This window comes from Adelges cooleyi, unplaced genomic scaffold, assembly GCF_023614345.1.
Source record: "Adelges cooleyi isolate 19-005CV unplaced genomic scaffold, UGA_ACOO_1.1 ACOO_flye_CR_arks_rails_tigmint_CR_PRNA_2, whole genome shotgun sequence".
Lineage (NCBI taxonomy): Eukaryota > Metazoa > Arthropoda > Insecta > Hemiptera > Adelgidae > Adelges > Adelges cooleyi.
The window spans coordinates 2,957,939-2,975,532 of record NW_026095860.1 but is presented as its reverse complement, the minus strand read 5'-3'; the positions used below and the strand labels follow the sequence as shown (position 1 = coordinate 2,975,532).

Here is a 17,594-nt window from a genome sequence, read left to right as displayed (position 1 = left end):
GAATCGCAACGCAAGTTTAAAAAAAAAAACATTTTGTGATATTTTTGAGACGTTTTTAATAATTTTCTAATCTGTATCTGAAATAGAATTTTATAATATATAGTTTTTTTTTGCTAAAATCAAAACTACTTTAATGAACAGTTAATGTAGCATTTTCAATATTCTTTAAACGAACAAATGTATTAAAAAATTGCCTGTAACTTTGGAGGTAGTTAAAATAATAACTTGACGAGCTAGAAAAATCCTGAAGTCAGATTCGGGTTCATTGAAAAAATTCTATATGATGTAGCTATATATTTTGGTTCTTGTTCCAAAATCATTCTGTACAATATAAGCACTTATTTATTTAGAACTAAGTACAGTTTACATTGTGATAAAACAATTATAGATAATTGGATCGACCACTATAATCTGTACCTAATTTGAATGATATAATCATTCGATTGACAAATAACCAACTCTATTCAGTTCATCCAACTGTTTTTTGTGTGAGCAAGTCTTAACTTTTAATTATCCTCTGTTGTGTTTAGGTTGGGGCGATTGGAGTGATTGGTCTGCATGCAACGTTTCGTGCAACACCGGCTTACAGTTCAGACAGAGGCGATGCCTGAAATGCGGACAGGGGCACAACAAGGAATTAAGAAAGTGCAACGACTTCCCGTGCAACGGTAAGTAAATGATTAATGGTTGTTGTATTGGCAGTTTTGAATTCAAAGTTAATAATTGTCTTAAACTTCCTAAAGGCGCCATGGAGCTCGTAGCGCCAGGAGACAACGTGCGCACTGTCGGTGGCAATCTCGAAGGTCTCCACAGAGGGTTGAGCCTACCAAGTAGAACAAGTTTTCCTGACACGTTTTCTCTAATAGTTAGCCTCAGAGTACTGCCCAAAGTAAGTTCGAATCTAAAGTAATGTTTTTTTTTATATAGCTCATAGGAGGTACGTTATATATATATATGTTTTCATCAAATTAAAAAAAATATATGTTCCAAGAAAACTATTATTGGTTAATTCTTTTTTATTATAATTCGACTGTCAAGAAAAATTGAACCATTCATTGAAAACGAATTAAGTTTAACAGGTTAATACTTGCACAATCCCTATAGTTTTTATACTATGTTTTGTCTGTGCATACCACTTGATTTTATACCGAATGCGTTTAACCTCTAAAACAATAATAATAGTGTTCTATTTTTTTCTAGTTCTCATTTTTGGCAACTTGATATTAGTTTTTATTGCAATAATTATTACCGTAGTTGTAGCTGCTGTACAATATTAATATTGTTTTTTTTTTCACTTATCGAAAGCTCGTCCGGGACGCAGTAAAAGTAGGAATGGCATTAAAAAATAACAGTAATTCCGTTTTATTGTTTTCGGGACGAATCGACCGGGCAATACGACTTCCGAGGGATCGGCCATCATAAAATCGCCGCAGGACTACTTTCTTTGGAAATGTAAAAAAAACGACCGAAAAAATAGCGAACCTTTTCCGAGCCTTCGTGGAACAATTAAGTTTCTATTAACAACCGAATTCGAATTTTTTCAACTTGATCAAACCAGTATATTTTTCCCCAGTGTATCGTCTAGTGTAAATAAAAAAATTACGACCCATTTAACGGGTATCGTTTGGGCCACCCTCCCCCAACCCACATAAAAATAAAAACCGCTAATAATTTCACCGTTAGTCCTGAAATATCTCTGGTTACACAATCGTCATGACCCAGTGACCATAACTAACCCTCTCTACGAATCTAGACTTATTGTCCGGCCTACTGATCATTCAACTTGTTATAAAATGACTGCACATAAATTATGTAGTATAATAAAATATATCCAATGTCTCTCCTAAAACATTGGATATTATGATTATCATTTTTTTTTTAAATGAAGACTCTTTAGAGCTGTGTAAAAGTAGCTGATAAAGATTTTCTTTTTTGTAGTTGTTGTAGACTATAGTTATAAGTAATCTAGATAAAGAGGACTTGACCTTTCAAAATAAGCCTTCTTGTCATTATTATCATATCTCTTATCAATTTGTCGTCCCTTATCACTATTATTTCTCTTATCAGCTGATTTCGTCTTTAAGAGTTTCTTAATGTTAAATTTTGTTTCCATTTAAAAACAAATATACTATTTGAATTTCGGTTACGATTTCAGAACGATTTTTTTTGGAATGATTGCGTTTACTATTCAACATTTGGTAAACAATATTATTAAAGATTCGACTATTATTATGTGTTTACCGTTTAAAAGGGTTTCTGTTTGTAAAACAATTGATTTTGTGAAACGACCTTAAGCAAGCGGTTGTAATTGTCGTTGATATTATTTTCTAGTAAGTAAAATTCAAAACTTGCTTTTGGAAGTAGCATGTTGTTTTAAACATATTATGCGAAATATAATATGAGGAATAAAAAAATAATCCCTTGTAAAACCTAACCTATAACTCAACTAGGCGTATAACATAACAAGTAACAACGGTCATTAAACGAAAGGGGTTTTGTTAAGTATACTATATAATATAATATACCTCTATTTTTTTACTCCTGGGAAGTATAAATTATAACGAATGTGCCGTTTCCGTTAAAGCACGTGCCACTTGACAGAATGAAAGTTGTTAACCGAAGAGCTTACCGTGTCCATGATAACCACGCTTTGACATAAGATCTGGCGTGTAAAAAAAAAGGCGTTAAGGAACAAGCTTTTTATTCGGTATAATAATAGTAATAATGTGTAATCTACTAAATAATTTTATGCATCGGTAATTTTTTATCAGCACAACTGTAGCATAGCTTGTATACTCGGGTTTTTTTATACCCAACCAGGCAACTCGTTTAAGCAGGGTATCATTTTTTATTTATTATTCGTGGGTTTAAGCTACAAACCAAATTACGCCTTGTTGCCATAATCCAATCCGTAAACAGCTCATACAATATGTATAACCACGTTATTATGTCACAATGCTGTAGAAACATAATTTTATGTTAACAACATGCACACAACATAATAGTACAAAGTACGGTTACTGAACAGTTTTTTTCTAAAAAAAAATGTAACTTTAAATTAAAAACGTCATATTATCATAACATAATCACAGTATAAACAACAAAGCCGTTTTCAATTGTATCTATTTTGAGTTTTACCAAATATTTATCTACTGTAAACACTATAAATCAATCTTCTTCCTTTACTTGTACACATTTGTATTAAGTTTAACACCAATTTACTCAAAACTTAAGTATTACTATCAAAAGAAACTACCTACTAATTTTATGAATAATTGTATTGAAGACTGGTGAATAAAATAAAAACTGTTTTTTTAATGTGTTCTTATGGGCAATGTTCAATAATGTTTTTAATAACTCCTTCAAAAATTGTAAAACAAGCATAGCATAAAGATATCATTGAAAAATATGATTAGATCAAAAACTCATTTGTGAGAAAAATGTCACCTGTACCAGTTATTTGTTCTAATCATTTGAAATATAGCTTAACGAAATAGTCATAAATAAATAAAAACCTAATTATTTTTTAAAGAAATGTTATTCTGTATTTTAAGTAACTATAGTGTACATTTATTTAATAATTTATGATTAAAAATTAAAATATCTGTCCATTTTTTTTTTATCAGTCCTAATCAGTTATATAATGAAACCCCGTTTTTTTGTAAATAACTTTAAGAAGACATCACACACCCGTTATTTTCTTCAAAAAATCCGCCTTGCGCGGACTAATTTTACAGAGGCTATAATCAAAACTAAAAAACCAAATGTTTACATAATATAGACAACAACATTGTCTGTGTTCTACCATCGCCCTTTTTTTAATATTTCAACCAGTTAATGAATAATTAATTAAGAAAGGACTTTTTTTACTTTTTTAAAAATGATATAGCGTTGGTTGTATTTGGTATATCGAAAAAATACGAATGATGGAACACAGATAATTTTCTCATAAATAATATGTATGAATTTCTTTCCTTAATTATATATGAAGTCTGAGAAAAATTAATCCGCGCAGTTCTGATGAAAGCAGTTTTGATGTCAAAAAAATTGTATTTTATCCTATAAATTGCCTATACTTTACTTCTTAGAAATGGCCGGTGTGGCGTCCTCTTAATATATAAATAATTGAAATAAACTATGTATTTACTATAAAAACACAAAAATGTAGACGAGATATTTTTTTTGTAAATTTGTGATTTTTAAAGTTAACAAGTTCGTTTAAATAGAAAATCTTATTGATGTATGAAATTTCCTAAACTTTTTTATCCAAGCATTTTTAAACATCTTTGCAGTGAACTTAAAAAGTTATTCCAGTGATTATTAGTAGTATTGAAGCTATTTTGACAAAATAAAATTGCCCCCCTCATACCCCCGAAACAATAATACAATTGTATTAAGTATACAGGAAGAAAAACAGGAAAAAAAAACAAAAAGTACTTGGCCCATGGGGGGATCGAACCCACGACCTTCGCGTTATTAGCACGACGCTCTAACCAACTGAGCTAATGGGCCAGACGATTTCCACAGCTAAATCAACTATATTTAAGCATCGTTACGAATTCCAATGCAGTTATCAATTTTATTAAAAACTATATTTTTATTAAACAGTTCTGAAATAATTTATAATGTATAAAAGAAAAATTTAAGATGCAAATAACATTTTCTTTGTAGTATAAATTAATATTTTTCGACAAAACGGCAAAAGCCAAATTTAGTAATAATTTAGTGCACAATTATTAAATCAAATATTGGGTAAAAGAATATACTATAAGAATTTTATTTATTTTAATTAAGTATTAAATAAACAAAAAAAGAGTGTAAAAAACTAATTTACGGTGAAATAACAATAGAGTATTAATTTTAATGGGTTTAGTCAAAATCAGACATAGATACTACATTTTTCAATAAGTTTACTCGTGTAAAGATTTAATTATTGAAGAAATTATTCAATTATCAGTTATCAATTCTATTATGATTTATGCAAAACATAAAAACCCCGTTTAAGTATGATTATTATTGTTTATAATTTTTACTGGAAAATGTACAACACAACATTGTTTAGTACTTATAAAAGCAAACATGATCGAAAATCATTTATACAATATCAAATGCTAAATTGCATGTAAAATTAAACAGAATCTTAAATATCTATAATGTACAAATTATAATAATTACTTAGATAGAACCTTCTATCATTATAGTCATTATTAGCACCACGATGCCGCTACATTGAACCAATCAACGCTTTGCTTTAAGGAGTACGTTATGCAACTGAAATTACATATAAATGTATTATGCTGTATTTAGCTGGATGCGGATGCCTACAAAAGTATCCATAATACAATTATTGGAAGTCAACCAATGTATCTACATTTAAAGATGATGGAGAGGGGTTAGGTTAGATTAAGGAGTGAAAAGCGCTTACAAGATTTTACCTAAGAATTAGATACATTGGAATACACAACGTAGACAATTTGGAAAATAAACATGACACCAAAATATAAATTTTGTTGGGAGTGTTGTTATTTCAGTACTGTTCTTTTGGAAAAGTATTTATTTGTAATCAATTTATTCAAAAATAATATTAATGTAGACAATGTATTTTTCGATAAAGAAAAATTACTTAGAGTAACAAGCATTTTGAATAATTTTTAGGAAAAGTAATTATTACTAGCTAGGATAGATTATTTAATTGGAATAATCATAATGGTTAGGTTAGGTTAGGTCACTCACCTAAATAACCACCTTGTAACTACTCCCTTTGAATAATATCAGTCTCGTTTGATACCGGTCCTAATAATCACTTGCAGCTGAATAGCTTCCAACTTTTTACAATATCCCTTGCAAATTTCTATGTCAAACGTTTCTTCCCTGTTATTGCTTCACGGTGTATTAAATATCAAACAATTTAACTTACAGGTTGATTTTGGCACAGTGTTCCATTTGTCTTCGACGGCTGGTCCAACCAAGACCGTCATACTCGAAGTCAGTGGGCCAGATCTACTACGAGTGTCGGTCAACACTCAACAATCCAACAGGTCGGTGCTGATCGCCGCAGTTCTAGCCGATGGTGTTACTCATCAGCTGGGTTTGGGGTGAGCAATTTTTTTTTTGTTTCAATTTATACGTTTTATATCGTTCAGTGATTGTGATTGTAAATCAATTAAAAAATCATATTAGGTACATAAAATCGCAGTATATTTTTTTATAATTCGGTCATCAGTTCAATCGTGTTAATATTCTGTTAAAGAAAACACTCTTGCATTTTTTAATACATGTAATTAAAAATATGATGTAGGTATAAGTGAAAAGCGCAAAGCCCATTTAAAAAAAAACACAATTTCCTGCTATTTATCTTTAAACAGCCAAAAGAAAAACTAGTTGATTATTTGAAGAAACACAAAAAAATCATAAAATACTGTTAATATTGAGATTATTAGCTTGTTGGGCTCAAAATTGTGTTACAATATATTACCATTTTTCGCTGCGAATCATTCTAAATAATTGACAATCGCTATTTATATTAGAGTTTTGTGTACGTTAAAAACAGAAATTAACTTATCAAAATATGTAATGTATGTAATTTTTTAGTTTTCAAGACGATGAGGTTATTGCATATATGGATTGTCGATGGGTGACTACCGAGACGTTGATGGAAAATTCATTTGCCCCTTCGCCTGAGTACGACACGGACGTTTTTGAAGAATCGCTAACGGTATTGTTAACATTTTTTACATAACACACTGATACTTACGTCACGCTAGATACCGATTTTGTCTATGTTATTTATCAATTTCACAATAAACTCGGATCGACACGTTAATAAAACATGTTGCTAGAAATTAATATTACGGCCGTTTTGTACGGATTCATATTATGCAATAAACTGTTTTTAGCGAAAATAAAAAAATCATCCCCATTGTCATCCGCGGCCTAGCCTATAGTGTTTTGAGCACATCGGGGTAAAAAGTGAAAACCCCATAAATACTTATTATCGGCTTTGGCGAGGTCAGGGCGCGTGGTCAACAAAACAATAGATACAGCCCATTGAAACGGATTCTGACGCTGCCGGAGATTAATTGTCACGGACGTTATAGTACCGCCATGGTTTTATCGCATAGCAATAATAATCACCGAACGTTTATAAATCGTCGAAAGCTGCAGATATTTTATTTCCGCACAATGCCCACATAAAATACGGACCCGGCAATTGGCCTATAATAATGCAATTAGAAAAACAAACAAAAAAAACCGAACACAATAATAACAATAATATGTTCTAGGAGAGCTTCGAACGCTGCAATTATTTTACCGTTAACAAATAAAAGTGACAATTAAAATGAGTGAAAAGGTAATTTCGGAATTTCCATTACATTACAAAGAGCAAAGCTGTCAAGTTTGTTAAAAAAACGTCCACTCCAGACAACATGTTCTTGAATTCCGAATAATTACTGTAATGGAACTCGTATAGGGGTAGTGTTTTAAATTAAAAAAAAAAAATTACCGAGGGACAGTTGCCCAGTTAACTGTATTATCAGCTATATTGTAGAAAAATCGTTATTTTATTATTTCTGTGGAAATAATTTACACACTCAACCCTTTTTCTACGAATGCATCCCCTAAATGAATTTTCCCGAAGTCGACTCGGAGCTAGATCGTTTGATCTCTATAACAGAAATCATCATCAGAGTGTTTTTTAACATTTAAAACGTCGATAATAATTAAAATATGTCTATTACATTTTATTTTGTAAACAATACTAGTAAAACATTAATTTGCTGTCCAAATTCAAATATTAAAATAATAGAAACATTTTTAAAGTGTCAAAAAATCGTTCTGATGACTTTCTAAAAATAGTTTGCTGTGTCAAAACTGTGTTAAAAACTGTTTCTATTTGTAAACCGTGTTTTGAAAAAGTTTTACCAAATTTTCCTAAAATTATGCTTGCAAGTAAAAGAATTATTGTAATTGAATCTTTACACGAAGAAACTATTTTTTATGAACATTCGAAAGATAATAAACAGTATTTGACTATACTTTTTTTTTTGTTAGTAGATAATTTTTTTTTTTTTTTTAATTCGGAACACCCTAAATTGTTAAGATAGAAAACATATCTGTACACTATGCCATCGACTATTGTGTGGTTTAAATATTATATCATAACAATAATAATCGTTGATTGTCGTTTTTAAGGCTGATCTGATACAACTAATTGTCGTACCAGACTCAACGGCGGTTTCTGATCAGTGTACGGTATTCAGGATAGCAGAACTGGACTCGGAGCTCATCAAACCCAAAATAAGGTCAGTATATTTTATACAAGCAATGCCATTAATTCAAATAAAATATATAGTATAGTTTTCGTTTTGGTAATCAATACAGTTTTAAATTTATTTTGTAACAATATTATACATCTTTAAATGTTATATAAATACGGTTTACCAAGCTTTATATTTATACAAATTTTGTATAATATTTTAAAAAGTGATAGAAATTAAAAAAAAAAATGACTTAAAATAATTATGCATTCAAACAAATAAGAAATAAATAATTCTACCGAACAAAAAATAAATATAATTTTTTTATTTATTGCTTTTTTTTTTTTTGTGATCAACCCTAAGGTTGGTTTTGCAATTTTCCAAAATTTCTTCATAATTTCGGTTCATATTGCTTACTAGGAGTTCTAATGTGGTGGTATCCTTCTCCTTCCACATCGCAGTTGACAGGCCAGTGTTTGGAATATGCCCAAATTGCCTCTGTCAAATCCTTCCATTGCCGTTAGTTCTGCTGTAAAACTCGCCAATGGTCGGTAGTAGCGGTTACTGCTGCCCTCCGCTACCTCCTTTTAATCGCCTTCTACGATAAGCAGGAGTTACTGTGGGTCTATTCTAATCCCCGACCCCACAGGGGGAAATAAATAATGGTTGTTAATAATATGGTTGTAATATTTATTGCTTTATCTAGATAAAAAATGTTTCTAATAATGATCAGTCAAAAATGATGCGATCCCTTAAAGGTATGAGCATGTTTTACAAATTCACTTTGTGTGGGTTTTTTTAAAATTTGGTAATTATATTGACAATTAATATATTTAACGAGTCATTTTGAAAACATTAAATCTGAGAGACGAAAAACATTTGTCTGTTTTTACACACTTTAATACAGAAGTAACAGACATCATTTTAAGAAAGAAACTGTTTTTCTTATATACTTATTCTATCGAGTAGAACTCATGACGTTACAGACATAATATATATGTATGTACTTTTAAACATATTACGCAAAACTAAAATTCACAAAATTACTGCGAAATGTCTTGAGACTTGACATGATATGTATGAACCAATCTGAGTGTTCCTGGTAGAGTTACTTGTGCATTATTTATGTAGTATAATAAAAATGTAACCTTGTCGTTGAATACTTTTGTCACTGCCATAATTCCCGGGTACCTACTACAAGAAATACTAAAAACATACAGCTACAAATAGATACAGTGTATTTCCTTGACACATCGACCTGGATTATTTGAATACAATATATTATATTATGTTGAAATTACATCACCGGTGTTAAATTTGAACTCCAGAAGTTTTTCTACTATGCACATTTTTTACATCAAAATTAATTATTGTTTTCAAAAACTATTTTACCTTATACGTTTTGACAGAGTCGAATAGCTTCTAAAAATTGTGAGCTAAGGAGCTGAAATTACTAACATATAGGAATGCAGTCGATCACATAAACTGTGAAAATGTTAAGACGTCGAGTGCAATAAATCTCGAGAAGAATAAATATATTTTATAACTATTAAACACAAATAAAATTGTACTTGATATTTTAGTTTTTGTTTATGTACATTATTATTTTTAAGGATTATTTTAATTTGATTTAAATAACTGCCAAGACTAAACGCGATGAGAGGACCAACAAAAAAATAACAGCACCGGTGATTAGAAGTTTTATCTCACTAAAAAAAAAAAAATACTAAAAGCAAAAATTTTTAGCAGAGGAAAAGAAACATTCCCTGTAAAATATACATATAATAGACGCTCGTGTAATTTAACGTGTCCGACCATTATCGTTCTTTAATTAGAGCGATAAGCATAATTTACATAGCTAATACCTTCCAATTAACAATTTTTTTAGCTCTTAATGAATATAGACGCTAATAACAAAATTAATATGATTATGAATGTTTTAATATTATAATTTATAACGTTCAACGTCTATAACTTTTTTTTTTACTAGTGTTTCCACTATTTTTCTGTTTTCATAACTAGATGCTGTAAAAAAAATACAATTTTTCTATAAATTGCAAATATTTGTTTAAGTATAAAAACGATTTTTTAAGGACGGTAAAAACCGTTGAGTATAGAGTTGTATGTTTATGATATATGACCAGATTCACAGCAAAAAATATGTAAAAATCCATATCGTGATCAATACAAAAATCAAAAACAAATTTTATTACAGTTTTTCGTGGACGGCTGTTCGTTTTAAAATATTTTATTGAGATAGTATTCTGTTTGTTTCATTTACAGAGACAAATCTCATCGTGGCGGCAACGATTTGGGCAACGATGAAGTCCAATCGAAAAGACTATCAAAACATTTCAGTAAGTAATTTAACAAGGTTATTACAATGTAACATATTAGATAGTGTGTCGATAAGCTGTGTCACTTATTATACGCATATTCTATAGCAATAAAACATTTTAAAAATACTTCACTGAAAAATGGCATTATACATATTTTTTTAGCTATTGCTTCAGCCGAGTAAATGAAGCAAGTGCTGCCAAAGCTAACCTTAAAAAAATGACCAATTCACTTGAATTTGAAAAAAAAACAAATTTATATTTCTGTTATTTATATTACATATTTGAGTGTGATTTTTTCTCGAAACTTTGGTTGTAATATTTTATTGAAAAATTTACAAAATTATCTCAAAGAAGAAATCTTCTTCGAGAGCCCGTTTAAATATTTGATTTTTTTTCAAAATGCTAAGAAACCACGTTGTTTGTCTGAATTTCTCAGTAGGTAAATCTGCAATACTAGGAAACGATGGCGGTGTTTACATAATAATTAATTTTCGCTCAGAACGATGCGAAGTGTTGTCTGTATTGTCCAACGACGAAAAAATCTAACTTAGAGACGAATTTAATATATAATAAAGTCCCCTTCTCGGACCCGTAATTTCTTATTACAATAGGAAATGAAAACTTTTCGGTGCCCCATCTAGGCCACTTTTTTTTTCCTTTGCTTTATTATTATTATTATTCTCAGACAATTCTTCCGTCGGTCCGCCGCCCTGGTCTGGCTTTCCGTTGAAGAAATACACTACGACTACCTTTAAACGAACAAACTAGTGGGGAGGGGAGGGGCGGGCAGGTTACAGGGCTTTCGCAAATGTCAGGTAAAGGAAATATTTCCCCTCGCGCACCTGACGCGCTCTCCACGTTATTAAAAACCATAAATTCTGTGCATTTCAACAGCCACTCGACGGCTCTCCGCTCTGTCTCAATCCGAGTTTAATGGCAAGCTTTTGTTATACTTATACACATACATACATACACGGTACATACACGCGCAGTCGAATAAAGCACAGCCACCTTGAATAATATATGGCTTAATATTATGCACACGTGAAGTGCGATAACACATGCCTAGTTTTGCGTGTGAGTATATATTTTTATAAAAAAAATATATATATATGTACATACTTACGCGGAAACACGGTCGGTACCGATGTAGGCCGGAAACGCAAAGTGTTTTTCTGCTAAGAGTTTTCTGCAAAAAAAAAAAATGTGTTGCCCAAAAACAGTATAAGGTTATCGCTAGGTTTCCCTGAGTAGGTATCTGTGGATTGCATGCAGTCATGCAGTTTTGTAAGGGCAATATAGTTTTAATAAATTTCCGACTATGTTAATTTTCCGTCTAATTTGTGGTCCAGTTTCAATTCTGTAAAGAGATTTGAGTTTCTTGCAATTAAATTAATTCATTTTGCAATTTTTTCAATATTAAAATCCAATTTTTTTACATAACAAAAGGAAAATCTCAAAAATCCGTTTTCTACATGACCTAGTAAAGTTGCCAAAGAATTTGTATGTTCTTATAAATCACAATTTTCTTCACTAATAACTATCGAAAATTAGCGCCCGAGTAACTTGGTTAGATTATTATTTATTTATGCGTCAAGTTTTTAAAGTTTGAATTCTCTTTAATAAAGTGTCAATAATTAAGCGTACATTGTTGGAAGTGAAAAAAAGAGTAATTTTTTTCATATAAATAGTCTTTGTTGAATATTTATAGCCTTGGGAAAAATGAATACAAAAAATAAAAAAGACAAATATAATCTTGTTGTATTGTGTATATTTTGGTCAACAAAAAGAGATTCGAGACACTTTTGGATTTTTTTTTTTAAGATACACAAAAACGGTTATTTTTTAGTCACTTGTAATTTTGACTCCATACACTATTCCCTCCAGTGATTTTACAGGCGTTTAAAACTTGTTCATATTTTTGTTTTTATATTTTTCTCATGCGATTTCAAATGAAATATAACCATATTTATTCGAAAAAAATGTACTTGCGTCCTTTTGAGCAAACAAAAAACGCCTGTATCGACATATTACCAAACGGGTTTGACGATTTTTTGATAACCAATTATAATTTATGTGAGTGACGGTACTGCCAGTTTGATGATCAGGTGGAAAATTTCCTAAAAAATTGTAGTATGACCCTAAAATAATTTGCATCATTTTTTAACGGAAATCCGTCCAATTATTCGGGAAACGATGTCATTTAAGGCACCAAAAATGTCAACTGAAAATTATTGATGTTGCGAGGCACGTGCCTGATTGTCAAAGTCGTTGGCCTTGTGTCCCTTTGTTCGAATCTAAATGGAATCAAATATAATTTATGTTCCGTTAATAGACAAAGGACACATTTACAATACCCAATGGTCAAAACACTTTTAACGCTATTTTTATCGTTTCAAGTTCACAAAAGTCATGTGAATATGTGACTTTGTACTTATGCTTAGTAGTTCTTCAGATGCAATAGCAATGATCTTGTTTGTTGGTTAAAAAAAATTTAAAAAATTTCCCTTAAAATAAATTGTTTCGTCTACCGATAATAAAATACACAAAGCTATTAAATTAACTTTTATAATGGAAAATAATAACAGAGGATATTGGTTTTAAAAAGTGGGTATCCTCAGGCATGTCATCTATACCATAAAAAAATTGAATTTACATATTTCAATGTATTAGCTTTTAAAAAACAAACGTTTTTACTTAAAACCGTTTTCCTGTGTTTGTAAAATTACTTGTAACTACAAGTCGTTAAAAGCAATGAAAAGAACAAACACAAATAATAATAATTTTTACTTTTCGTTAAAATTGTATGATAATTTTAAAATTTCTATTATTTGAAAACTCTGAATTTAAGTACCTGTTCTTGTCAAGTTTAATAAAACATAAAAATGTTTTATAAGTAATAACAAAAATGTCATACTATATGAATATTAACGAATTTCTATGAACTTAACCAAAATTGGCGGCAGTGTCTCTTCGCCATAAAACAAGTTTGTTCGTAAGAAGTTTGATCAAAAGTGTAAGTACAAGTCGTCGGATAACGAGAACAATGTTTTAGAATTATAATAAAATATTAATAAACGCCCACAGCTGTGAATAATGAAAACTGCTCGTTATAGTACTTTCGCGACGCGCGAAACGAGGTAAACTAAATAAAAGTACGGTTTTTACATGTTAACATTTCATTTCATTTAATGCAATCGCTTAGAATATAATACTTAAGTCTTAAGTAATACTTAAGTCTTAGGTGTTTTTGTTTGCTTGGTAAAACGCTTGACACTCTCATTGTAATAGTGTTGTAATCATGTGGAATTTAGCTGATCCTTTATTGGTCAGATGCACTGTCAGAAGAATGAAACTTTAAAAACAATTCGAATTCCATTCGCATAGTTCTTTTTTGAACTTCCTGAGACATTGTTGCCTGTTATTTTTAATAATCTTAATGTACACTGCGGGTTAACCGAATGAATTTGTATCTAAATATAAATCCACTGGCCTGGAATGGCAAAAACCTTTTGGTTATAGCGAATGACCAACTTTGCCCCCTCCCCACTGGACGACTGTTACTTGAATTAGTACACCAATACCTAGGTAAACGTTTTCCGGGTAATTTCAAACCGAACAAATTGTATGTAACTAAAGTAATGCGCAAAGAAATTCCGTCACGGCCGTACAAGTTTGATGGGCCATTGTTGGAATAATCATTAAAATGCGGGGAAAAAATCGAATAGGGTTTAAAACGGATATCGACTACACGAGTGCGTACTACACAACAATGGTAGCCCTCGGTGTCTCTTAAGGTATCTGTCTCTATAGCTCACTTAAAATAGATTAGATAATACAGGACCTGAAAGATGAAAAAAAATAAAAATGTTTATACGTCGTACTCAAGTAAATTGAATGAACTTAGTAAAACTCCTTTTAGTACCCCTTTGTCTTGGTATATTGTACGGACCAAAGGTAGTTCAGCGTTGACAATATAATGTACAATACGGAATACGCAGAACCGTCCATAAAAAAATAGTCCATATATATATATACTTTATAGACAAAACTAAAAGACAAGTTTTAACTTTTACAAAACACTAGGAACTTGGATTAGAAATAATATCCGTACGTTATTTCATTGTCCGGTTTCAAATAGTAATAAAAAACATTAAAAAATAAATATTCTTTTTGTACGTCACTACTAAACTAATAATATTTTATAAGAAATACTAATATAGTTTAAAAACATATAAATCATTTGTTGTTAACGACCGATGCATAAACATGATGAAATTTATATAAATCACTAAGTAATTTTTTTTTGGTAAACTTAAAAATAAAATACAATGTTTTTTTCATATTGTTTTTGATTTTAATTACAATAGATTATTATTATTGATTTATTAACAGAACATGTGTATAAAAAAAATGTATTCGACTTGACTAATCTCTTTTCGTTGTACGATTTTGAACGATAAATATTTAACAGATTAATTATCATTCTCAGTGTATTATAATAATAGTATCAGTCGTATTGCCGATTTTTTTTTTCTTCAATCAAAGCGACATATTTTATTTCTAAGAATACTACATATATACATACATTTCAAATAAAAGTTTTTAATTTATTTTAATTTTAATAACAAACATTTGCCGAGTACCGATTGTTGTTTTTTTTGTATTATTATTTACACCGTTTATTACTGATGTTCAAAGACATCATATAATTTGCAGAGAAGCAACCCGCAAGTACACGCCGAGGACTTAATTAATGTGAATAACGGCCGCCGTGTAGTAAGAAATTGCACTTAGGTCATCAACGGAAGGGGTTTTATATTGGAAGGAACTCGGTAATATTTCAAAATACTATTTTGAAACTCTCACGATTTCCGGTCTATATTTACTAATACAGTTTACAGCTGATGACGTTTTCCCGTTTGCCATTATCCACAACGAAAACAATTACTATTGTGTCTTGGATGATTAGCCGTACAACGGATTGACCGACCATACAATTATCAAACACAATTCAACGGTTATTCCACCAGCTATATACTTTGGTTATCAGTTTTCGCCGAGTGAATATATACTGCTGAGAGATGAAAAAACACATGTCTAACAGTGATTCATCTGCGGGTTTCCCAAAAGCATTTATCGCTGAAACAATAATAATTATGCGTTATTTGTTCGAGGAGTAATCCCTTTTGGCACACACGATGAACACTTAATGCGCGGTTTTTGCGAGATTGACGAAAACAAGAAAGGTTTAAATGATGTGAAAACTTTGAGATTGTCAAACGAAAGTCTCGGAATTCCACAAAACTTTTACACCTCTCATACTATACGTATCATGTCGGTCGCGTTAAGTCTCGAAAATCGGTTAAAACAATTATAAAGAGTTTTGAATAGATTTCCAACAAATATAATAAACAATACACGTTTAAGTACGACGACGTGCAAGAATTTGAAGTGAACTTGCGGTTAACAACAACAATGTGTATTTGCACATTCTTTGCAAAGACTTACAACTTTTTTTCTATAAGTCGTGGCCGTAGTTTTGCTTTCTAAAAAGTGTTAATTGTATAACAGTCATAATATATCATTTACAGTAAGTTTACTCTAAGAAAATTTAAATAAACCATTTATGATAAAAAAAATATTTCACCTTAATGAGCCAATAGCCAACGAGAAAATTAATTTTTTTTTTTATTATTACGTTCCCATATAAATTACAAAGTTGCCGATATGAACCTTATGTGAATTTTTATGGATAAAATCAACAGTCAGCTCAATTAGGATTAGATCAAACCTTAGTTTGACATGCTATTGATTAAGTTGACCTCTAGTGGTAATACGAGCAACAGACAAGAATATTAACATTTTTTTTTTTTTTTTACTTGTAAAATAATATCAACAATGATAATAGCATAAGAATAATTTATACAACGACAAACAAATCCGGGTTATTTACATAAGGTTTTTTTTCTTCTTTATTAATTAACGGTTTTAATACTCTCTCTGCCGAAGTTCTTGTTTAAACCGAACTGTGAAAATTAATTAAAATGAACAAAACCCGTAACTCCGCATAATCCTTAAGTTAAACCCAGTAAAACAACATAATATTTCCGAGAAAAAATATTGCTCGAAATCGAAATATAAATTTCAAAAAAAAAAAAATACAGACCGTAGAATGTTTACCATGCGGTAAACCGCAATACATTAAAAAACAGTAACATGTGTTAAGAAGTATATTGGTTGTACATATTGTCATATAATAACGTCCGTCTGGCATTGTAATTAAAACGTCACGCACTCTTTGTACATTATCTACCGACGATAATTAATTTACTTTGATAGAGCAAAATGTACCGTCCCTGTTGCTTGCGTTGACATCTCGAGAATCACCACTTAAGAAAATTACTGTTCAAAGACTCCAAAGGTGGGGGTGAACCACAATACATAGACTTATGTGTATAAGAATGATATAATAAGATAAAATAACCGTACAAACGCAATAACGCGGCTTTCAATTAAAACGTTTTGCCGGTCGATAGACAACTTTAGTCGTTATTATCGTTACACCCCTCTGGGGAATGCGAATGGCGGTTTTCGTTTGGGCAACGCCGGCTTTAATCACATTAATATTGTTGCGGTACACTGTGCTCCTCGCCGATGGTAAACATGCATTACTCGCATCAAAATCATCGTACAGACAGTAGTAACGTACTCACTACCACACTGTTACTGCTTACGACATAACCGTCGAACCGTGTAAATTTCCCTATACAACGGTAGTTGTACACCTAAGGGTAAAATATTAGTCTAGAAATAACTAACCCCCCCCCCTCTCGTTTGCGGTCACCGCTAAAATCAGCTACAATTCTGACACTCGATAGTATAATAGTATGCCAAAAGCCAAAAGGAGGTGTACTCTGAAAACGACTCATCATCCCACTTCAAACGCACTGTTCCTAAGCATACTCCGATTTAAGATTGGGAAAAAACATTTGAA

The 17,594-nt window shown here is 30.9% G+C and overlaps 1 protein-coding gene and 1 non-coding gene across 2 annotated transcripts in view; one reads left to right on the top strand and one right to left on the bottom strand.

Moving 5' to 3' along the window:
- LOC126833500 (uncharacterized) overlaps positions 1-17,594 on the top strand; it is an 84,387-nt gene that overhangs the window by 57,915 nt on the left and 8,878 nt on the right. The window contains exons 3-8 of the mRNA XM_050564884.1: positions 531-668; positions 744-889; positions 5,920-6,095; positions 6,592-6,715; positions 8,194-8,303; positions 10,542-10,615. Of these exons, the coding sequence (XP_050420841.1) occupies positions 531-668; positions 744-889; positions 5,920-6,095; positions 6,592-6,715; positions 8,194-8,303; positions 10,542-10,615 (768 nt within the window). The remainder of the gene's footprint in view (positions 1-530; positions 669-743; positions 890-5,919; positions 6,096-6,591; positions 6,716-8,193; positions 8,304-10,541; positions 10,616-17,594) is intronic.
- Trnai-aau (transfer RNA isoleucine (anticodon AAU)) lies at positions 4,439-4,512 on the bottom strand. Its single transcript has one exon. It is a non-coding gene; the product is annotated as a tRNA-Ile (tRNA).